At 38.5% G+C, this 24,943-nt stretch overlaps 1 protein-coding gene across 3 annotated transcripts; it reads right to left on the bottom strand.

Moving 5' to 3' along the window:
• Nucleotides 1-348: 348 nt before the first annotated feature.
• On the bottom strand, nucleotides 349-24,943 carry LOC148659508 (protein mono-ADP-ribosyltransferase PARP6). Of its 3 annotated transcripts, none has more exons than XM_088641818.1 (23): nucleotides 24,682-24,943; nucleotides 20,638-20,817; nucleotides 19,684-19,847; nucleotides 19,249-19,343; nucleotides 17,716-17,776; nucleotides 17,502-17,592; nucleotides 17,103-17,169; nucleotides 16,396-16,545; nucleotides 15,915-16,065; nucleotides 15,009-15,140; nucleotides 13,566-13,661; nucleotides 13,006-13,098; nucleotides 12,192-12,317; nucleotides 11,579-11,644; nucleotides 10,777-10,844; nucleotides 10,484-10,532; nucleotides 9,689-9,801; nucleotides 8,401-8,473; nucleotides 6,015-6,084; nucleotides 5,227-5,306; nucleotides 5,022-5,085; nucleotides 4,785-4,869; nucleotides 349-4,435 (listed from the first exon to the last, which is right to left on the bottom strand). In XM_088641818.1, exons 3-23 carry the CDS (start codon nucleotides 19,795-19,797, stop codon nucleotides 4,333-4,335), a joined length of 1,947 nt encoding a protein of 648 aa, XP_088497944.1. In that variant the 5' UTR covers nucleotides 19,798-19,847; nucleotides 20,638-20,817; nucleotides 24,682-24,943; the 3' UTR covers nucleotides 349-4,332. The 3 variants fall into 3 exon arrangements, with proteins under 3 accessions (XP_088497944.1, XP_088497945.1, XP_088497946.1); XM_088641819.1 differs by having other exon boundaries at nucleotides 19,684-19,761; XM_088641820.1 differs by lacking the exons at nucleotides 19,684-19,847; nucleotides 20,638-20,817; nucleotides 24,682-24,943 and adding an exon at nucleotides 18,449-18,644.

The raw sequence follows: 24,943 nt of genomic DNA, 5'->3' as shown, positions 1-24,943 counted from the left end.
TTAGAGCAACAGATAAGCTAAAACGTGTGTAACGTAATATGAGTAACTATAAAACCATTAAAGAGGTGGCTGTTCATCTAAAGAGATGGATATGAGGTGCATGTTTTCCAAAGCATTTTCAGTGCTTACCTTCAATTTGATGTGAATGCATGGAAATTAATCAGCTGATTTAATCTAATACCTAGTGATACATTTACAATGCATTGGAGACCTATTCTTTTTTTTTTTTGCTTTTCAGAGAGGTTTCTGGACCTCATAATTCACAAGAGCAGGTAGTAATGTTAATCCCTTGCTGGGGTTAAAATGGTGATGAAACAGCAGGCTTAAAATGTGACAGGCTACATACAATTGTGCAAAATCCATTATTTATTTAGTTTCTTCCATTCACACACAACAATGACAGAGAATAGAGAACTGCATTTATAGACACATAAATACCATGGTGTCACCACTGAACAATGTCATTCACAGTCCAAGCTCAACAACATCAACAAGAAGGGAGCTAGAGAAGGAGAGACCCTTCTGTTCCACATATTTCAAACCCTAAGCGTGGAAATTCCCAACATTTCTGCGGAAATCAACCCCCCCACCCCAGACCTAACAGTAATGTAGCACATTGAGTCCATATCTGTACAAACACTTTTTTTTTCAAACAAATCACTATGAGAAATGTCTTCTTTCTTTGTGTTCAAAGACTCAAATACTGTATATACAGAACAAAACTGTTTTTCATTAAAACATTTACTTCACATTTCTCTTTACGGTTTCCTCTGCACCCAATTTGTTCATAGGCCGTATACAGCCCCTGTATTCTCACCGTATTTAAAGAAAAAGAACAAAAAGCAGAGAAATTAATTTTAAAAATGTTTTTCTGATGTTTTCTGCAACCTGGGATTTGTTTCTTTCCATTCTTAACTTGACTGCTTTGTTTTTCAAGAACAAAATTTCTTGTTTTTTTCTTCAGAAACTATGTTCTGTGTGCACATACTGAACAATATAACCTTGAATTGTGAGTCTGCATTTGTGTGAACCAACAACAGTGTCACACATCAGAGGTTTGGAGAGCACCTCTGCACCTTCAGCCAATGAAATGCTTTGCCAGACAAAGTGAAAACCGGTTTAAAACAATTTAGTTCACTTATATTGTTGATTTGTAACGCCATGCAATTCATCAGAATTTTCATTTCACACATTTATAAATTGAGTTTTGCAGCTATGACTAAAGCACAAGTTGTGAATTTCCCTTAGGTTATTATGTGAATTTTGTAAATTCTAAGACTTATGTTTACAGATTAAAAAATCAGGTCTTCTGTTGAGCTCTTTTCCCTTGGTAAACTTTTCCAGAAACACAGAATTGATTCAGTTTGATAAAGGTTTTGTTCATTTGACACTTAGGTGTAGCTTGTCAAATATATAATGGTTATGTACACAGAAACTAGCACAGCTAGGAGACAAACAGGGCATTCAGAACTGAGCACAGGAGATCAGCAGAAAATTAGTTTTCAGTTTTTAAAGGAAACTGTCAGAAAAGCAAACTCTCTTTAATTATTAATGTTGCTTTGTGTTATCTTCAAACAAAGAAGGTGATTGTTTACAAGCCTGAATTTATTTCCAAGCTTTTTATTGTTAAAGAGAGATGCTGAATGGAATCAGGCAGAAAAAATAGAATAATGAAAACAGATTTTAAAGCTTTTTTGGTGGGTACTGTACAAACAAATCTCTCCTCCACAGTGATGAAGTCATTAGATTGTGGGTGGCAGCCTTGTGTTTGTTCTTTTATTAAAATACACAGTGCAGTCAAGAGCTGTGAAAATATCGGTTTTAGACATAATATTGCATGACTAAACATGCTTGCATGCACAGTGTGCAACACTCAAGCATGTACTATATTTGCCATGCACTGGGCAGACCTCCCTCTGTAATCAAAGGACAGTACTTAGATCTCTTGTCCTCAAGTGTATATAGGTCAGATTGCAAAAAAAAATCAAAATGTTCTTTCTGTACTTCAAAACCAGCAGACATATATAAAGATATGGATTGCAATCTGTATGACAAACCTCCACATCCACATACAGGATTGTTTATTTTTTGCAGTGAATCTGTCAACCGCTTTGTTGATCTCTGATTATTTAAATGTCATCTGATTAATGTTTTCCAGGTAAACCAAAATTCTAATTGGTATTGTTTATGTCAAGTCAGTCAAATCATTATATTCAAACAATCAAATCTGTGTAGTAAATCAAGAGACCCACAGCGACTGGTATTTAACACTAATGTTATCGAACTGACTTACTTCTTGACATTTACATGTTATGGGAGAAAGATTGTTTCTCAGTATAATGTATGTTGCTCTTCTCACCAAATTAAATTTTAGATATTCTGCCTCTATCCCAGTTGTTGAGTAACAACTACCCAGAATCAGAGCAGTTACAGTAACAGGCATAAATGTGTGGACATACTGGTAAATGCGATGGACATTTGTTGTTGCACTAATGTGCTGTGACTGCAGCTCAGCATAAATCCACCAAAGAAATTAATCAGGGTGGCGGACCATAAGAGAACAGTAGGGGTATTCACATGCTATCAAAGCGTTGTTCTACTTTCTGTACATTACAAAACAATCTTACTAATTTCACATAGGTTAAATTTCACATGGTGTATGGGGATCTCAGCCATTATTTCTATTTAGACTGTTGTTTAGCATTCAATAGGTTTTTCCAATAAGAAAAAACTTGAAATAAGTGGTCTTAACACTACTTAGAAATGGGTGCAAACCAGCTTCACAGAAAAGATCAATTGCTTAAGCAGTCTTGTTCTATAGTGAAGTTTTCCCTGTGCTATTTTCTTCCTTTTATTTTAAAGAAATCTTTTCAGAAATGGATATCTGTAATTAAAAACAGTATTAATTCCCTAGAAACTGGTGAAAACTCCTAATGCATGAGCAAGTACAAAACATTCTGTTATGAGGTCCCAGAACAGTCTGTATCATTGAAATGAAGAAACTTAATTACAGGAATAATAACAGTTAAAGAAAATGTGGTGATTCACTCATGAGAAATGATAGAAGGATAGAAGTTCTCTTTGGTGAAATGCAGTGATTTATTCTCTTTAGTAATTTCTTTCTTTTTCATTTTATCTGTATTCTGTACTGATCAATATATTCTAGAAGCTTTGGAAACTTCATAATCAGTATGTTGCCTTACTGCAAGTTCACTGAAAATTGTTTTTTAAAAATCGGGATTATCTTGAAAGTTCTTTTAAAAAGAAAATAGAGTATGGAAAAAGCCCAGGAAGGAACAATAAATAATTAAAATTATAATACTGTATGTTTTTGACCTTTTTTATGATGGTCTTAATAAAAAGGAAGGTTAGAAATGTAATCATTGACATTTTTCAGCAACAAATGTATTCATTTTAATTCAAGTTGCATTTTGCTCATTCAGTCATAAAAAGCAAACACATTTCTAAATGCAATGCTGTATAAATTTTAAGCGTAGTGGGTTACTACAGTACATTTGGTTGCATCTAAGTTTCATCATTAAGTATAATACAGAAGTAAAATGCAACCAACTTAAATATATTTTTTCTAAAAAGGACAAGAACTGATTTCCTATAAAGGTTAGATTTAAAGGTGTTGTTTGTTAAAGTAAACAGTAAAGTTTGGCACATTTTGAGGGTTTAAAAGTTTGTTTAAATCTGGTTAAGATCTCCTTTTCGAACCACATTTCTGACGTTTTTCAAAACTGTGTCCTTCAATTTCAGTAAAATACAGACACTGGGAAAAGAGGTTATTTCCCACTGACAGAAAAAGATCAGGATGATGAAACAAGCAGTCATCTGTAGCTTCCACAGAAATGTCAAAGTCACCAGACCTGAAAACATGCACCAGTAGATACCTGCTTTGTGTTTATTTTTATTCCCTTCCCTCTGTCGATGAATCATGCTTTTATTGTTTGGTAGCCCCATTCATTAAGGCTTAGTAATGCTACCTTAGCAGCCTCCTCATGGGTGAAACCAGTCATTTCCATCTGGAAATTTCCATAATCTGTACTTTTCTGTGTGTCTTACTTCTCTCCAGGGTGCTAAAATATAGTCAAGTGCATAGAGCAACATAAAGACGCACCTGAAAGGCTCTTTGCCTGATGTTGTTCTAAAAGGGACATGGAGAAAGGACAAATATTTCACTGGCTCCCTCTTTCCAGATTATGCAGACTAGGTCTGAAACTAGTTTGTTGCATTCAGTCCATTCATTACTGAGCCCAAGCATGAAACTGTAGTCTCCTGGGGCTTTTATCTCAGCTTCGTTTCCAATGCCTCCTCTCTCACTGCTGCTCAGCTGGAGTAAATCTGAGTACCAATCACTCGCATGATCTCTTTCTGAATTTTAGGCTCCTGAGTGTTTATATTGGCATCTCCCACTTGGCCATCTTCATACCTGTGGAAATAAAATGGAGGAGAATCAACTGAGTCCACCCTAGGTGATTCTGCAGCATGGTCAGTCTGCCAGTTTCCAGATTACAATTCTCTGTTTTAAAACCCATGCAAGGTATATTTATCTAATGGAATGATGTAAAATCCTTGCTATGCAGCATGGTCTTTTTTTTTAGCTTGACACTTCTCTGAAGCAACACACGATTCAAGGAGAATTCAATGAGAGTCTATTTATATACTAAATATATAAATAGACTGGCTTGCAGTAAACTTGATACTGCCAGGTCACTATTCCAAATCGGGTCACCAAATCTTTGTTTCTCACATACACAATGCACAAATGAAACACTCACACGAAGAAGAATCGTGTGCAAACGTGGTCTGACACTGGGCACACCCAGATGTTCCCATGTTTCTGAAGGTCTTTCGAGGTTATTACTGAAAACAATGAGAAAAAAACATCACGCATCTGTGTAACAAATAACAAAAATCCAGTGAAGTAGTTTACATACTGTAGCAACACTGTGCATCTGCCAACACCCGAGAGTCAAAAGGTTTTGAAGAGAAATGTAAATCACATAGTGTCTTACCCTCACAAAGTGCAATGCAGTTTAAATTCCTGCTCTGAAGAAATCTGGATTGAATGGGACGACTCTGAAAAGACAGCAACAAAGACACAGCAGAGGTTAGAGTGGAAAGCGTGTCTGGCAGACATGTTCGGTGACGAGGGAGATAGCATTGGCTAACGATGATAGCTGAAGGATGTGGATCATGAGATCCAGCAAGGGAGATTACCTGTGGTATGGTGTTCATCCGGTTGTAACGTTGTACCAGCTCATCTTTTGTGGGCATTCGGTGCTGTCCTTTCCCCATCCCTACAGAAAAGATACACAACACACATTCAGAGTCTGGAGAGGGCTGTTCATTGTTACATTGTGTAGTCTGTTTTTGTGGTCTCAAAACAGCAAAAACATTCTCAAAACACTAATCTGTTTATTCAAATAGCAAATACAGTTTGATATACAACATTATAAACTTCAGTTTTGAGGCCAGTAACCCTAACTTATCATGAAGGCTCTTTCAGCAGGTTTGTCTTGTCAATGGAAAAGGTTCAGTCTCAAAAATCCAATTGAACCAAAATATTTTCTCTCTATTGACAGAAATCTTAAAGTAATTGAAAGAAATGGAATGGAACAGAGTTCTCACTGTAAACTGGCTCCGCCCAGGAGCCACAGACACTACAACACATTGCAGAATGCCAAAAGAGTCCAAAGAGAGACAGAACAACACATAGACAGGAGTGGAATTTCTCTGGTGCCTCAGAATGCTCAGTGATTTCTGTCCCAAACAGTGACAGCATAGTCAGTTTCAAATCATCACATGACAGAATATACTGTAATGCATCCCGAGTGCGAAACAATGAAAACAGTACTAAAATTCAGGGAAAGGTTTAATCGACAGGATCAGTGGCTGCACTGTCTAATCTGTGGCTGCATTGTCTCTTATAACATATATATTACAACACAAACACGCCATCAAGTGGAGATAGTGTTTTTGTAGGACCGAGCAAATTGCGTTCCTACCTGAGTATCCAAAGGAAATGCTGGAGATGGGGCTGAGATAGATCCCCTTTCCATATGCTGCCCCATGCAGCTTGCATTGAAAAGAGCATTGTGAGAATCACAAAGACAGACATAGACCACGCACCCTGGAGGTGGGGCAGACAGAGCCCCAGCAGGAACACAGCACCGGGAAGTCCTCGGGAGCTCCCAGTATGTCTGCTCTAATTACTGTGCATTACGGCTTTCTGATGCAACGTCAGAAATCAAGGTACCCCATGTGTGTTGCCAGGATAGATGTTTTGCAGAATCCATTCCACCTTTTAGGCTGGATGCCTATTCCTGTCATACTCTTTTTCTGGATGCATGCAAAAAGATAGGACCTAATGTGTCAGAAACATGTGGAAAGACTCTTGTTCAAAGGCAGAAGACACACACTTCATTGTGGAATTAAAAAGATAAAGAGGGCCGCCAACAAAGTAGGTATGAAGTATGAAGATGATCAAGGGGTAAGGGGAATGCACTAAAAGAGGCAAGGTTCCATAGCCTAAGTGTAGAAAGATGTAAGGAGAAGTATGGAAAGAGTTTGTGAGAAAATTTAAAGGCACATTTTCAGAACAATGGAAAGACCATTCTTGGGCTGAAATAGGTCGATCACAGTGAAGAAGATGGAGAGAATTCAGGGTAACATTATACAGTGTATGAGAAAGACTTAAAGAGCGTATGAAAAAGATTTCAGTGGTTACGGATTTCTGCATTGAAAGAGAAGAACAACATTTAAAGGCGGAACTGCTTAAACATGAAAAGGTGCATTTCAACAGCAAACGTACTTGGTTCAAAAAAGAAAGCACACGGGTTTAACTCAGAAAGGAGTGTTAAAGTCAAAGTGTAAAGTTTCATGCTTATTACTTAAAAAGTGGATAAACTTCTTAAGGCTTAATATTGTGAGTATTTGCTGAAATGTGGACCTTCTATAAAAGATCATAATTAACATGTACAAAAGAAGTATTTCAGACTTTAAAAATGTCACATTCCACAGTCAAAGATTCTCTTTTTTACAGATCCAATGACTAATCTGATTTGACAATAAACATATGGTTTCTAAACTTTAATCTCCCCCTGCAGTGAAAAGAAGATGCTAGATAATATACCAGCTGTAACAGATGAAGTTTCACCTTTCTGCTCCACACCTAGTCTGATGTATCATGATTTAATTTGTTTATCACTGGATGTGGAAAAAGACATTAAACTTTCATTACTTTTTTTACTTAATGTTTAGAGACTCTGCTCTTTATCTGTTTATCCTTTGAAGTACTAGACATTTTTATTTGCTTTTATTTGGTTGGATTTGTTTTAATAGGAATATACTTGCAAATGGAGGTTTCGGCCTCAAACTGTCAATTCTTTAAATCCTCAACCCACTTTTAGAGTTGAAAGTCTTAAAGGCTTGCAGTCTTTAAGCCAGAATAGTGAGATTTCATATGATCTTCGTTTATAGGCAGATTTAGTGCATTATTAAAAAAATGCTACGGTCATAAAATTCTAATGTTATTTAATATTGTTTGGTTTTATTAAATATAAGATTTTTTGTCATTTGTAATGTGTCATTTAATTATAGTTCTACATTTTATAGCTTACCAATTACAGTTGTGCTGGTGGCTAGATGACTTTAAATCTTTGTTTATATCTTAGGAGATTTCAGTATTTTGTGCAAATGTTATGCTTTAGTTAGTTGTTATATATGTGGGAATCATGATTGCAATTGAAACGAAGAAACATTGCATAATGTAACTTGTGAGGGAATAAACTGAAACATACAGTAAGCACAAGGTACAGGGAATTTAAACATTTCATTTAGTCCCTTTAAACAGTCAATTTCCTTTACTTCCTCTTTAATAAACACCACACACCTGCCTTCGCTCCACAGTAGTAAAAGCTTGATGACAAAATACTAACCTGCTTGTTTTCTCAGTCAACACTGGTCTTTCTCTACAACCCCTTGCCATTGGCCTTAGAGACCGTGGAGCTTATAGGCTATTAGCCCAAGCTCCACTCAAGTGAGACTGCTTCTGTGAAGAAATTCCTGAAGGCAAGGTGAGGGTTAGTGAAACATCAGGCACCTAGTGGTCCACCCTTGCCAGAGCATGGCTGACAGATAACCCAGGCGCCCAATGGACACCACGGTTCTCCTCCTCACCGGACCGAGAGACCTTTAGCGTCCATTGCTGTCAGGACTCAAAGGCTGGGTGACATAAGCCGGGTTACCGGTGGGCCTTGCAGCAACCCATTGCAATGAGGAGGAACATGGCATCCGTTACTGTCAAAATGGAGCAGCTGGACAACAGGCCTGGGTTAAGGGCAGGCTTTGTCCAGGAGGTGGTGCATCTTTCTAGCTGCGAGAGCTACATACCTGCAGTTTGGTATAAGAAGCATTGACTAGTCCATTTCTCAGAATGGAGTGCCAGTTCTCTATATGGGAACCACTAGAGCAGGTGCAGAGAGAGAGAGAAACAGAGAAGCTGTGAATACAGAACAGATCCCGGACAAGCCTCTGTCCAGGAATTTCAGATTTTGTGTTAGGCTCATTTACACAGAGTCAACATTTGCCATGCTAGGCTTTATTGTACACTATGCTATTCACTATTTAGTCAAAGTTTCATGGCAGATCTCTGTTCTTTCTGATAATCAATATCATAAAGCAAATAGAAATCTCAAGAATTGCATTCAGCTGAAAGATCAAACATTTTTTCAGACATTAAGAACTTATTGAGTTATAGTATAATTGAAAAGTAAGGCTAAGAATTGCTATTAATTGCTCCTTTTTAAGCTGATTGGTCATTTATTTGAGTATGCATAGATGCAATTGATAGTACTCTTGAAAAATATAATTTTTCCAAATTTATGAGTGGCTATTTGGTTATCATTTCAATTCTATTGAACATGACTGCTTCATTACAGTATGGTAGTACTGATTGAAGAGTAAGAGTGTTCTGTGACACTTAACAACTATTTATTGGCTGGTACTTTAATCCAAAGTGACTTACATTTGTACCCATTTATGCAGCTGGATATTTTATTGGACAAATGCTTGTGAAGTATCTTGCTCAAATGTTCAAAAGCAGTCTCTCACCTGGGATATGAACCCACTATAAACCTATCCAGTTACAAGTCCAGAATCACAACCACTTCTCCACACTACTACCAATACACATACAGGGTAGGCTATATTTTGATGGTTTGTTTAAACTTTGGATAAACAAGTAAAAACAAATTAAATATTAACAAAGCTGGATAGTCAACATCCTTTCATTTCCTGTGAGTTTGTTTCAGAAGGACGTTCACACAGACTGTATTCTCCACAGATTCAAGTGAGATAAAGTTAATTAGTTTATGATTAAGAAAAGCATTTAAACTCCCAACATAATGAGAAAGCATGTGTGGGTCTTGGGTTTCAGCATGGGATTCTTGCAATTCTCTTCATTCATATTATCTTCACTGTTGGACTTTCAAATTGGATGGTCTTAAAACCCTTTTCACATCATGGTAGAAATTCCTTTCAGACCTCTATAACAGACAGTTGCTCCAGGCTGGGAGTTTTAAAAGGGCACTATGAGAATAATCAATGAGACTGATGTTTGTTCTTTGCTGCAGTACGATCTCCAGTGTTGAAACTGGCACTCTGGCCTAATGACACTCACTGAAAGGCGAAGGTGCTCCCATAGAGTTTCTTGGCTGTTCGGAATCGAGCCTCTTTTGCTGGGGGGCTGCTAAGCAGCAGGAACTGATGGGATGTATGCATGAACTTGAGTTGCTGTGGAGGAAAGAAGCAAGAGTCAATATTTAATTATTACGGGAAAAGCGAAGTAGAGTGTCAAATTAGTTCTTATGTTTGGTCAAACTACATTTTGCACTAAGTTAACTAAACACATGCCAAACCATAAAACTGGATAACATTGGTAGGTCAGGTGGTAGCTAAGCTGTAGTAAGAACTCCTATAGTACTTGCTGAGACCATACCTGACAGCAGTCACCACATAGAGTTGCTTGTTTTATCTGACAGTACTGCAATATTTCATAATAGGCAGCATGGAAAGCAACCATTAGCTTCTCTAAATGTCGAGAGCACCCAGAGTACCAGAAAGTGTAGACATGACCCACTTTCATTCTCTCATTTGTTGACGCAGGAGGTGCTTTTCTGTGCAGAGTGATTCACTATATCAAATGTCAGTGGTAAAGTAATTTATTGTGGAACTAATAATGTTTATTCTCTTCTCTCTCATAATGTTTTCAAAAAGGACTCCGTTATGCGTATGCAGCGCCAGTAACACAAAATAAAGTAGGACTCATTGTTTACCTAAGAATAACTTTTGTAAGAGCAGATATTTCTTATGAGCTGGAAAACCTTTGAAATAATGTGATTGTGCAGGATGTTAGGATGACAGGCAGCCTGTTTGTTCAGCTCACCACCTGAGAACATCTTGAGGCAATACATACCCTGCTGAGGGGCAGCTTGACAATGTGGGATCGGTTACTTGATATGATCCTAGAAGAAAGAGATTGGAAATTAAGATAATTGTTCCATTCCTTGTTTGTCAAAAGGACCACATTTATACTGTAGCATCATGTGGATTTCTGCATATTAAAGACTGAGATAATGATTTCCCTAGGTGCTCTACCAGAAACATTGATTGTCTTCACTGTACCATTTTCCATACTATTAATGGTGAGAACGTTTTTGTTTCTTGTTCACATTACAAAAATATTTATTTTTATTTTTTTTTACTCACCACTGCAGCAGAGGATGGGCTAATGGGTCTAGTTTGTCCATCTGCTTCTTAATCTCTAGGTAAGATCCCTAAAAAGAAGGGTAAGCATACTTGTTTAACAACAAGTCTCCTCCATTCAGGAGGAGTCATCTAAAACATTAACATGGTGTTTAAACTCTCTGTCCATTGTCAGAAAGTGATTTGTTCCTGGTAAGGGTCATGACAACGTGGAGCCTATTCCAGAAGCTTAGGGCACAAGGCTGAACTACACCCCTGACATGATGCCAGCTCATCACAACACACACTCCAGAACAAAGACAATTTAAAGACTAGCCAGCATGTCAGGAGGGTGGCAAGAAAATGCAACATTTAGCATAATCCCATAATCCCATGGAGAGAACATGCAGACGTCACACAGAATGCAACCCATTCTGAAATTAAACCCAGGACCTGTGAGACAGTTAACTACCATGTTACTCTTATGCCCTGAAGGGCTCAGGAGTTCTTTAACTAAACAACATAAAATGTTGATCTTAGTTGTGAACTCTATTAAATACATTTTAGCAGTTCATTGACCTTTGTGTTTTGAGTTCATAAAGAGTAGAATTATTTTTTTCCAGACAAAAATCTTTCTTAAAAACCCAGCTCACAGCCTAACTTTCCCAAACAATATTTTAAATGTACCATTTCAGGCTAAAGCCATTAAGATGATGACTGCCAATAAAATCATTCCCACAGTGGAGGTAAGAAAACTTGGACTCAACAAAGATTACCATGCTTTACATTGTTTTAATTATTCTGCAGCCTTTCAGCAACTTCATACCTGTGTCATCTCCCTAATAGACATCACACTGTCCAGAGCCTTTTGCAATCTCTCGTAGTTCTTCTTCTGCGATAAGATGAGATGGAGAAGTTATTGTACAGTAAATGAAAATGATTTTTTGTGATTAGCAAAAAGGACTTGTCTATTTAAAATAAAGGAACAAGAAATAGGTTTATTCCATGCTGAAAAGAGAAGAAAGAAAACACGTTTAGGCCATGGAGCCTTATTCAGGCTTCTTCACACACCTGAAGAAGGCTCCATGGCCGAAACGTTGTGTTTCAAATAAACCTATTACTTCTTCCTTTGCAGTCTATGCATGCTGACGCGGTTACCCACCTGAACTATTTAAAATAAATATGTAAATACTGTAACACTACATTGTTCACGTGGGTATACACCCTCGCTGCTGCCGCATCAGTTCGGCCCCCCACCATCAGGGACTCGAACCCAGGCCTCCGGCATCACTCAACAGGGACCCAGCCACTTGAGCCAAAGGGAAATCTCCCGTCAGCCCACCAGCTGCAGTCCCTGCTATTCATAGGGAAGGGTGGTGACATCACCATGCTGGTAAGCCAGCTCTCGCAAACAATGGAGGCCGTATGCGTTACAATACCTTAGGGTTAAAAGCCAGTGTCTTGGGGTCATTGGGATCAACTACAGAGGGATATGGCTCAAAAATGATGCTCTTCCTGGGTGACTCAAGAGCTGCTCTGCACATGGACACTAGAAGATCGACCACCTGAAAACACAGCACATGACCATGTCATTGTCCGATCACTACTGCTTTCTGTCCATGTTTAGTGCTTCATTAATAGTACCAGAAAGACCTGATACACAAGTAGACACCATGGTAAATTAAGCTTTACAGTACTCCCAGTCTAAGTGAAATAAAGGCCTTGAAATTTAGAAAGGCATATGGCATTAAGCTAAACAATTTTGCATGGATGTTGCTGGGAGTCAATGCTGATAATGTCTTAATTTAGCCTAAGACAGTTCTGTTGCACCCATAGCTTAATATCTTAATAAGGGTATCATGATAAAATTTCCAGCACCGAATGCTGTGGAGCACCTTGAGTAACTGGCACATCAGATTTAAAACAGCCAAGATTTACTATTTGGCTCCCATTTTTCATTTTCCAGATGAACCACTACTACCATCAATAGTATCATTAAAGTCTAAATGACATTTTTGTCACTGAAGCTGCGCTTAAGACCAGACGGTAAGAATATTACATAGCTGAGAACAAGAAAACATCAGCAAGTCATTAAACGAGGGCTGTTTCAGTACTGTGTCTTTGTTTAAATGTCAACTGGAAAGGTTCAAACAGCACTGTGTAGGCGTATGCAGAATTTTACAGGTGTCTGTACAGGGAGCAATAGTGAAAAAATACGTTTTTAATTAAGTTTAAAAATGAAGTTTGCCTCACCTCTGCTCCAGTAGCCACCTCCTCTGCCGCCCCTGACATCACCCCCAGTGTGTAGAATGAGAAGACACACAGCTCCCTGGTGCAGACAGCCGGCTGCAGACACACACACCGGCAGACAGAAGGATCAGGCTTTCTCAAAGCGGAGATTTGGAGAACCTTTCAATTGAATTGCTCAGTTTCACAGTTTCTTGCAAAATTTATATTTACAGTCCTTTTATAGTACAAAAATAACATTTTCTTTTTTTTAATTAAACGCTTCTGTTTTTCTTATAAGAGCTTGTTACCAAGCACTTAAACTAAAAGATTTCCACTGTACTAAAGATACAATAGGAATGTAACTGAGTGGGGGTTCAAAGAGCTAAATATGAAGCCTTAACAAGTACAGCATTAACATGGAATATGAGGATGCTGTGGACAGCTAATTAAATTAATCATTTCTTACATTGTCAGACAATTTTAAAAGACTGATGTAGACTTTATGTTGTAAAACAATCACTAAATACCGCCATGGAAGATCACCAGGAGGGAGAAAGATATAATTCTGATTTTTCATTTTTTACCTTCAACATGGATCCATTCTGAAACACATGCTGCTCATCACAGACAACACAGTACTCATTTAGAGTAGGGATCCGCTGCTCAGAGTATTTCATTATCTGCGAACAGAAACAGACTCTTGCCTATTTGTTTATTCTCTTTTCTTAGAGATTATAGCCCAGAGGAGATTTTGTGACTGATGAGTTGAATATTACTGACAAATTCTCATTTTGATACAAAATAACACTAAGGCACCTCCATTGCTCTGCATTTACTGTATGTCCAGGTGTGCGGTACTGTGCCTTTTTGTGATATATTGTAATTCTATTCTATCGCCACCTTAGCCAGAATTTGGTTTGAATAGACAATGGCACTCTTGCACTCGTGATGTTTCTTCTTGTCTTCTTTATAGAATACAGGTAGACTATAGCAATAAGAAAAATAATGAATACACTGGAAAGTCTGGAAAAAGTACCATAAAATTGACCATTTTAATAATACATGACAAATAGATTCAATTCATCTCATGCTTAGAATGTAATATTTGTTGGATACATTGTCTACTTGCTCCAATATAAATATTACAATAAAAATAAAATATTACAATACAAAATATATAATATAATGCAATAAAAATGGTTTGCTGTCATGAGAGAGTGACTACAGAATGACTACAAGATGTCAATAATGAATTTCTACAGACTGTCCTTGAAGACTACTTGTGTGGTGCACTTGACAGAAGTTTGTAGAATAGTTCTTGTCAACTTTGTCAGCAGCTGTAATTGATCAGGCACCATGGTCTGTTGTTTCTTAGGGGCTACAGAAAAGAAGAGAGCAGCTGAGTCATGTCTCTGCTCCACATTTGATTACGTTAGCTGGCCAATGCCTGGTACAAATGAGCTTGGATTCTTCTGCAAATCAGGATGTAAAAAACAAGGCGATCAAGATTATGTCTATTACAGTGAGTGTATATTTTTAAGGTCCCCATTTTTCTAGGAAAGGTGACTGAGGCTGTAACAGTGAGAAAGGCATGTTAAAACCAAAAGTGTGGACCGAAGAATACGTCATGAATGAAGCTGTAGAACCTGACCTGGCCTGGATTCATTTCTGACATGGCTGGAATATATTGTTCCGAGGTTATTTTGTATAGGAAATTTGTGACAAATAACTGAAAGGTGGGGAAAACATCAGAAATAGCCATTGTGTCATGTGTGATAATACTTTATATTGTTCTAATGCATATGCAATGGTCAGTTCTACACACCCAGTAATAACACAGGCTGACTGGATCTGTACTCAGACTATAAAACATCTGTATAACTGCTTGCATTCAGAGTACCGTGGGGAATACACCTTGAGTGTGTCTTCTTCAGTGTTCTCCAGCAATCTGCCTTTTTTTGCAACAAAATAAAACTCATTTCAAACTTTTGCTGAACCGCGCTTTTTGCACCCTCTACAAAGCCTACCTGCACTAGGAAGCCATACTCCAAGGTAGGAATGTTCTTGCAGTGGCCCCCCGCCTGGGATGAGAAAAACAATTCAATCAGCTGCTTCGTGGTAATCTGCGCAGGAGGCCTGGCCGCTGGGACAGCCACACTCTGATGGGTCAAGTGGAGACAAGGGCATTATGGGAAGGGTGCCAGTCAGACTGAACAGGGGGTGGGGAGTTATTAGAACAGGAATACACGTCATAAAAAAAACACATTCATCTTGAAATGTGGAAGTGTGCTCATCAGAGCCACAATGCAGCCCTCCTGGCAGACTAATTAGATTCTTATGGCTGTTTCGCAAAAACTGCACTGCTACATTTTGTGCCTGCATTGCTAAGACGTACATTTTGCAGTGTTTTTTACCTTAAAACTAAAATCCCTTCCTCTTGCAATTTCTTGTGCAGCAACATTTGAAATTCATATCGGTTGGATGAAGAATCGGCTCTTTAAAATTTTAAGCAAATTAATTAACCAGCGTGGTAAGACCAAAACAAAAATGGAAATGACTAATTGTACTGAACTAAAAAAGTTGAAAACATCACCCTTGGGGAATTTGTAAAGAATGCGTCTCATCTGCTGTTGTGGAGCCAGTATGGCGGTCTATCTATCTTTCTATTTATGCTTATGACACAATGTCCGTTTAAAAATGCAATTAAAAAGTAACGGTATACAGCAATGCAAAAGATGTGGCAGCTTGAAACCAATGGTATTTCATTACATGTGTGTTAAATTTATTTTTAGAAGATATTGAGTCAGCATATATAAAAAATTACATACCTTCTAATATGATAATCAGAAAGTAGTTATTTACCTTATTTCAGTATATACCTGTCTGTGCTGGACTCTATAAAGGGCATTTCAGTCGTCATCGCAGGAACTGACCTGGCTGTTGGGGGGGTAGCTGAAGAGCTCCCCCTTGGGGTTCTTCATGGTACAGGAGATGGAGCGGTTCATGAGCCGGGTCACCCTCAGCTCCGGCACACCCAACTTCCCCTTCATCACGGAGTCCTGGATCAGAGGGAAACTGGGAGACCTGCCCGGAGATAGAAAGAGAGAGGGTGTCTCACATTGCAGTGCAGGTTCTGTGATGTCCATCTGCGACACCCTTTTCCCTTCTTAACAGTTTCTCAAACGCTGATATAGTCTGACAGGGTACTGTGATATAAAATGCTTACTTCACATGTGTGGATTGAAATAGCTGCTATGCAGCCCCTACAGATTGTGTGATACACAGACTGGGATGTGTGTCCAGGACAAATCACATGCAGGACCCAATACCTTAACTGAACTGGAGAGCTGCAGGCAGAGCACATGCATTCCCAGAGGTTTGCCTGGTCAATGTACACTAGTGTGCTGTATTTACTTTGGGATGGGGGAGAAGATGCTCAGGCCAGCACGAAACTTCTTGATGGTGCCTCCAGCTTTGAACCAGCTATGCCGTTTCTCCTGCTGAGCCTTCAGGAACTCGTTGCTCAGGTGTTTCCACTGCTGGGAGGTGAACATGGTGAGGATCCTGGGGAAGACAAGACTCTAATTAGTAACTATATGGTGGAACTTTAAGATATTTTTTAAAGGGGGCATTGTTCTGATAAGATATCCTGTTAACTCACATCTCTACATTGTATGGGCTTTGCCTGATTTTTCTAATACATTTCCCTTGTGTTGACATGGCCTACTTGAAACAAAATATATAAAATTATCAAATTAACACAAATACTTGGAGATTTCTACAAACAAGAATCTTTGTAAGAACTTCGTACAGTGCATGGATGACTGAAATCAGATTGATGCTCTTTAACTTGCATAGAATCTTATCAGGGAGATATAATTCTAAATCCTACAAGGTACTGACAGGTAAATGACTGAATTATGTCATCTGCCTTTGTCTTCTTTTTAAATCTTCTTATTGTTGCCTTTTGAATCATACTGTACCTATTCTCTGGAGATTTCCATTAAAGTCTTTACTTAGACTGTTATCTACCTTGCTCCTAGACAAGTCTAGTGACCCAAAAGGAAGATATTTATTCAGGTAACATGCACAGAACAGGATAAAAAGCAAAGATAGCTTACTTCTTAAGCTGCAGTCCCAAACTGAAACCTTCTTTATTTGAAGGCTGGAACACTTCCACTGAAGGCTCTATAAGGCAAAAACAATAAGAGGAAAATATCAGGAATTGAAAAGCAGCAGCTGTAAGAATGGAAACAAAATCCTAAACAAATAAACTAAACTTGATTGTTATCTGAATAGTGCAATTTATTCAAATGGATGCAATTTCAACATTGAAGGAATTAACATTGCAAAAGTGAAACACTCATTTTTTAACAGTATGTCTTGGAAGCATCTAATAGCAAATTACCCATCAGGAAATACAGTATGTTTAATGGGTGTAGTCATTGCAAATAATAAATTGTTCCTTATTGACTTACCTGGTTGAATAAATGATCAAATAAATAAAATAAAATGCTCACCCGGTCCATCGAGGTACTGAGACAAGGAGAAACGGAGACGGAGGACAATCGGTTCTGTTCTTATAACTTTCCATGCAGTCGCCACCTCCTCCTGAGAAGACAGCACACAGACCAGCTCTGATCATGTACAGATGTGGGGTGGTGTAAAACTGAGAATTTCCTGCCTAGGTACTTCCGGCAGAGAGAGCACACTCAGAGATGAAAACATACTCACATCCAAGAAACTGATGTTAATTTGCAAGTCAATGTCCACATCGTCAATGGTTCCATACTCCCTATCCAAGAAAGAGACAGAAAAATAGATGGCAACGGACAAATAATTAATACACTCACAGGGACATGGTCAGAGGGGCAACTCGCATCCCCAGCTGCCATCCCATTTTTATCTGAAATCCCATACTGTCGTAAATTTACCAATAAAAGTAAACAAAAACATAGGAAACAGTTACGACAGGTCTTAAGTTTTTGGAGTATACATATACTGCAGCCTATATTGTAAATGGTTGGTGATTTTGACTTTGGTGTGTGCGTGATTTCCACCTTGCCCATGTTGTACAACAGGGTTACCCATATAACTAATGAAAAATAGTAGCACAGCCTCTTTTAGAAGGCAATCATATACACCATCTTCACTTTTGTCACAGATTACTAAAGTCTAAAAATGTAAAAAAGAACTGCTCCACCTAATGTATATTTTTCACAGGTGGCTTGTTGTCACGATCGCTACTCTTCCTCTTAAGGGTGCTCCTGCCCTTCCTTGTTCTGCCCCATTACCCGCACCTGTTCCTTATTCCAGCCCCTCTTTAGTTCCCCCTTAAAAGCCAGACGCAGACGTCATTCTAGGCTTTTTATTGAATCCCGTTTCGTGAAAGCCCGGGTCCTGCTGCGTCTGGCTCCGTTATGGTTTTAACTTTCTGTTCCTGATCCCCCCCCCCGCCGGTCCCGACCTAATCCTCTGGATGAATCTCCTGGCCATGGACTTTGCTTCTGTTTTGAATTCCCCGTTTGAACTTCGTCTTGGATTGTTCGCCCCTTACTCACTGCCCCTGGACACCTGCACCCCTTGGACACGCCCCCTGTCTCCATACCCTCTCCTGCATGACTTTTTCCCCAGTGTTTCCTCACAAATCCGGATTGTGTTGTCTGCATAGGGCCCAGAAAGAACTGTTTTGTGACACTGTGACACTACAATAAACAATACCATAAAAACTCCTGTTTTTGCTCCTGTATATAACATGTTACAATGTTCTCTCCAAATAAAACTTACATGGAACTTTTCATTACAGGAGAAACGGCACGTACTTCTAACACTGTTGTTTGTTCAACAGTATGCAGAAGTATTGTCCTGAAAATCCAATTTTCATATAGCACACACCTCTTGTAATTTAATGTATGTGCACGTAAAAAAGGTGAATTTCCTTTCTACACTTTCAAACACATTCCAGTTCAATAAATTAGTTTGTTTTTTACCAAAGGTAAAAATACAAAACTGAGATGATAAATATGATGGCGGAAAAGTTTCTACAGATATAAAAAAAGAACAACCATAAATGCCACCCAGTTCAAGTTGATTATAATTGAAAAAATAAATAAATCTGTCACCTGAGCTAAGCCAGTTCCTTTACCAGGTGCTATAATGTCACACACTCCTTACTGTGCTATTGCAAAGCAATTAAGTATTGAACTCATGCGAAAACACAAGTCAAACTGATCTGCCAGGGAGGATGCGACACCAACTGAGCGATACCTGACAGACAGAGAATTTTCACTGTAAATGGTCTTCACAGCCTCAATGTCAGCATCCAGCTGAGGGTGACGGTAGAGGTCAGCGGCACAACTCCCCTGGGAACAGAAAGCAGGGTGTGAGAGAAACACTGCCAGCAGACACTCCTGCTTTCCAGAAGAGAGGGACAGCGAGTGGATTAGACACGGGGAGCATACAGTATATACTGCACTCATTCAGGAGATTTCCATTTTAATTTCAATTTTCAACTGCTACAAATGTCTGTATTTTAATTGTGAAACATTTTCATCTCGTGAAGTTTTATATATCTGGTTATCTTCCAAGGGGTTAATTTAAAATGTCTTAAAAAGTGTGCAAGAAGATTATGATTGTGATAGAATTCCCAGTGAGATGGGTTTAGTAATAGTTTAGAGCAGCTAAGAGAGAAGCAAGCATTACCTGGATCCCATACAGGAACTCCTCGGAGTCATTGTCTCCATCAGATTCCTCATCAGTCCAATACTGGCCTTTGACGTCCTGCAGACAGAGAGATTGACAGGGCAGCCTCAGCATTGAGGTCACTCAATGAAGTCACTACCTTCTCACTGTCTTCAGCAGCCAATCTGCATAACCAAGGGGTACAACAGGGCATAGGTTTGGTATCATAACAGCACAGGCAAAGTAACATCATCAGAACATTCAGAAATCAAAACAACAGAGCTGAGTCTTTGGTTTTACACTCTCAGTTTTACACATGGAAGCATCATGCTTTAGCGCATAACCTCACATTATTGTGGGCTATGTGACTTAAATATGTAAGCTGTTATTTGCAGCATCATGCTAATTTTTCATTTTCTTTACACAAATTATAACAAAAGACATTACAGCAATAAATACTTTGTGTTGAATTCAAATGCTAAAATATGGTCATCTTTAAATATAAATAAAACTAAAACTGTTAATGCTAATAAGTCAGTAGGCTATTCTGGCTTTCTTTCCATTAGGAGGCAAACAAAGTGCTGGGATATGGATATTATTCAAGATAAATTCATATCTTCTTATGAAACTTTTTGCTAATGTCTTAAGCTTGTTAAAAATTATGTAATTGTATTGTTATGGCCATTTCGGCTATTACTTGCACTTCCAATTAACTATATCAACAAAGAACAAATAGAAATATTTCTAACAGAATCACCATTAAAAGAGTGTCTTTTGTAAGATATATTAATAACATTTTTGAGAGGTTTAAAATTACAAGGAGGGCTGAAAACATGTTTATAAATTAATCAAGTTTTTTGAAGTAGTGGTTACAGATAATGTAAATTATTTAGTTCACAAAATGGCAGGAGTTATTTTAATCAGAAAGAATGTATATCATATTGCTTAACAGGAAACGGTCTTCATGGAACTCACCATTGGATTTGCAGTTCATAGGTGAAGCTCAGATAGGACTAGGCCTTTCTCCTCCATTCCGGCCACTGAACTGTTTACAGTAGGACGAGAAGCAAGGCAATCTGTAGATTTAGCATCCACTGGGTAGGCAGCTCTCTCTTCTGTTTCTGTGGCAACCACTGCTTCACACAACTACTTCAGCTGATTAACATGGAAGCAAAAGAACAAAAGAGACACCCCTATAAATTAGCGATGTAGCAAGTCAGAAGTGGTCAGTGGTCAGCAGAACACAATGGGAGCTTCAGAGCTGAATGCATTAGCTGACTAAGACAAATCTTTTGACTTTAGAGACCTAGGATTTAAAATTGAAAGAAATACCTTAAATCTGTTTAGTTCTTCCAGGTATAAATGTATATATAGTATAAACATTATATAGTACATGTATATAGATATTTTTTAAATGGGTATATTGCAGCAGAAAGACATAATAACTGGTGTACGTTTAGGTCCTCACTTTGGACAGCATTTCTGGAGGGTAATTCCTGTAAGGGAGTCCCATCAAGGAGGGAGTCATGTGATGTCTCAGAGACTAAATGAGCCAATATGGAAATTACCCATCTTTTCTAAATAATAGTTCACATCTCTCCAATTTTATTATTGTTGTTGGGGTTTTATTTGTACTTTTGGTACTGTAAAGCTTACTGCTTTTTTAACACTTTGCTCCTGAATGGCCTCTCCTGTAGATTATGCTACCTGCAGCACAGGACAAGTTCTCCAGCCCTGAAGGTACTCCCAGCCCAGGCTGTGTCAATCATCAGTTGTGGCCGTGAGCCTCCTGTGATAATGCTAAAGTACTTCTACTGGGAGGGTGCAGAACAGAGTCAATTTAAATTTGTATGACCTCCTACTGGAATCTGTAAGTCAGACATGTGTTTCTTAAAGAATGTGTGTGCCTTTCATTCCTTCATGTCAGTCTGGAAGGTAGGAGACAGCGGAGTTAAATATAAACTGACAACTTCAAGTTGGGTGTAAAAGAAGAAATGTGGATCTTGCATTCTAAATAAACTTTAAAATTAACCAGAAGCTAAACAGCAGTGAGACACTGCACAATAAATATCCCATATAAAAACTGCATCTCTCTGCTTTAAAACAAGAGTGTAACTAGGCTTGTGGAGACAAAGCCCACACAAAACGACATCTGAAAACTCTATAGACTATTAGAGACACTATTATTGCAGAATGATTAATGTGCTGCTGATGAAGACAATGGACCTGCGTGTTGCTACGATACAGAGCTACAAAAAGATTATTCCAAAAAAAGATGACAGAATAATAAAATGTGTTTCATCTTATTTCACACCACTATGTCAGTTACGTGTTATAACAATAATTGTCATCATTGAAATTCTATTAATTATAATAATTATTAAAAATGTTTTAATTATTAATTTAGATGGCCAATATCATTAAATTTGTGTTATAGAACACAACACAGACTTTGATTAAGGCTGTTTGGACAAATTGCAGCATTTTTCCAACACATTTTGTTTTACACACCTTCCAGTGGCATCCTACAGAAAAATGGATTATTCTCTTAGATATTCTGTACTGAATTAACTTGTAACCTCCCAAAAAGGAAATGACTGAAGCTGATAGACAAACAAGCACTCAAGATGGGATAATCATGTTTTATATATGGAGAATGTTAAAACAGTCTATTAGGGTGTCATATCAGAAAATGTCATGTCTCTGTCCTTCTGTGATACTGTTATGGTTTGTTTCCATGACACCAGTTTAGTGTTCACTGCCATGCTTGTTCTGTGTCCATTATTGCATTATGATTATTGCATGAGCCTAGGTGGAGCCTCAGCTTCCTTCAGCAGTGTTTTTCAATCCTAGTGAAGCCCCTGTCCACATCACCAGATGTTATTCTGCAACAAACACTGAAGTAGAAAATATTTTCAAACAGAAAACAAAACTCAGACATCTCCAGTAAAACAGAAAGAATTGGCAACTCAAAGGGATGTACAAAGGGCTGAAAGACAGATGATGTCTCTGAATATTGTGCTTCTCTCTAAAGGTCTTTGTTACAGATTTCCTGTGGTACTGTTCTACAAATTTTGATCCATCTATCAATTTTCTAACCACTTTATCCAGGACAGGATATCAGGGGAGCTGAAGCCTATCCTGGAAAGCTGTGGTTTCAAGGCAGGGGCAGGATACACCCTGGATGAGACGCCAGTCCATAACATTGAACATAAAGACACAAACACAGTCACACTCACACCAGGGCCAGTTTCCCTAAGAACCAATTCACCTACTGTTATGTGTTTAGACAGTGGGAGGAAACCAGAGCACCCGGAGGAAACTAACATGAACATAGGGAGAACCTGCAAACTTCACGCAGAAAACACCCACTTTCCACACGCTGTGCCCCACATTTTCGATACAATTCATTCAAATAAGGGGCTGCGTGTTGACATGGGAGTTAGTCATGCTTCCTGGGTTCGATTCTGTCCTGGGTCACATTTTGTGTGAAGTTTGTATGTTCCTTCTGTGGTCATGAGGGTCTTCGACAAGTGGCCCCAGTTTCCTCCCACAATTCAAAGACATGTTGTCTAGGTTAAATGACATCTCCAAATTGTCCCCAGTGTAACATAACATAACATCATAACATCACTTTATTAGCCCTATACAATTTCTTGCATTAGGAATTCGTCTTTTCACATACCCCAGCTTGCTCTCCATGAGACACAGACACACAGACAGGGAGAGAAGCTTGGGGTCAGAGTGCAGGGTCAGCCATTACATTACATTACTGCCACAGTACTTAAACATACTCCTCTGTGAAGTAGATCAATTACTATGTCTAAATCTAACATGAATAATACTAGCAGTGTGATGCACAGTTGCTGCTAAAAATGTAGGATCAATTTTGAGTTAAAGGCCTAAGAAATTAGTCATTATGCCAAGTTAAAAGAAAAATAATTCAGCACAGTAAAATAATAATGCAGTAGTACGCAATAATCGTCATCTGCAATTTTGTTTGCAAAGTTGGCTCAATTGTTTCCCCAAGCATGATCATAAACAGAAAAACCTACCACACAACACAAAAACTATATAATCACTTTAGACCTCGCAAAATAAGTCTGGAATGCATAGAAGGCTTCAATTCAAACAAACACACCTTTAGCTATACACAGAATATGACTGAATTGAACCCTTGTCCTCCCTGTGGTTCTGAAACTCATGGAATGTTATCTTATATTTTAGATCAATTAAGAATAAAAAGGTTTATTGAAAGTATACATATATACCGTATGAAACCATTGCAGCTGCTTCATCTTTGGGAGACAGTTTTCATTTATAAAATATTGAAAGCCTTGCTCCATCCCTGCTAAAAAAGTTCAATTTTACAAATCCTGTCTTCAGACATTTTGTATTTTCTCCATATAACAGAGGATGCTGCTCTGTGTTCAGGGTCCAGTTTTCTCTGAAATCATGCTTTCAGTTCTGGCTATATCTCACCCTCTCCTGCCATAGCCTGGCATTTGGCAATAAAGAGTTGGTCTTTTTTTAATATCCCACTCTGCTATCTTCCAGTCTTGGAATGAAACTCAACCTTCTGTCGCTGAGCCATTTTGTCCACTGCATTCACCTCAAAGGGCTAAGCAAAGAAGCACAGCTAAAAATGGGCAGAGAATAGTTTCTTTTTCTGGTACCTTCTATTCAAGCTTTTATTTTTATTCCCAAGAATGAGCATTACCTTTTCTATGCAGTGTGTGACAGTTCACACACTTTTAACATCTGAGCTCCAGTCAATATACACGGAGAAATAAAATGCATATACCTGTACTGTATTTGCATTTCCTACCAGTCTGACCCTCCAGCATCCCCAAATCCTCCCACCCTCCCCTTCCATTTTCTGTGGGCCCAGACTCACGGTAGCCTTGGTTACCTATGGAGACATATTCTAGTGCACCACCACCTCCCACTCTCCCCCCTCCCCACAAAAAGAATAAAAGCTAAAAATGCACACACATTCCACTCCCAATTCACACTTACCCTTCTCGTGAGGTAGAAAGAGAGATGCTGCCTTCTTCTTTTTGTTTAATTTTTTGTTGTGGCACTGAGCTCCCAGCTTTCTGTCTCTGTTCCTCAGAAAACCACAATGGTAGCTGGAATCGAATCTTTCTACCCCTCTTCTATTCTCTCTCTTTATGTCTGCCTAGCTGTGTGTGTGTTTATCTATTGCAGATCTCTGCTCCTTCTGCTGTCTTATTTTGCCTGACAACACAGCCCGTTGTGGGCATGCTCAGTGCGGTTC

The sequence above is a fragment of the Lepisosteus platostomus genome, chromosome 7 (genome assembly GCF_059453375.1).
Source record: "Lepisosteus platostomus isolate fLepPlt1 chromosome 7, fLepPlt1.hap1, whole genome shotgun sequence".
Taxonomy (NCBI): Eukaryota; Metazoa; Chordata; class Actinopteri; order Semionotiformes; family Lepisosteidae; genus Lepisosteus; species Lepisosteus platostomus.
Note: the sequence above shows the minus strand (reverse complement) of the source record. Positions and strands in the feature narration are given on the sequence as shown.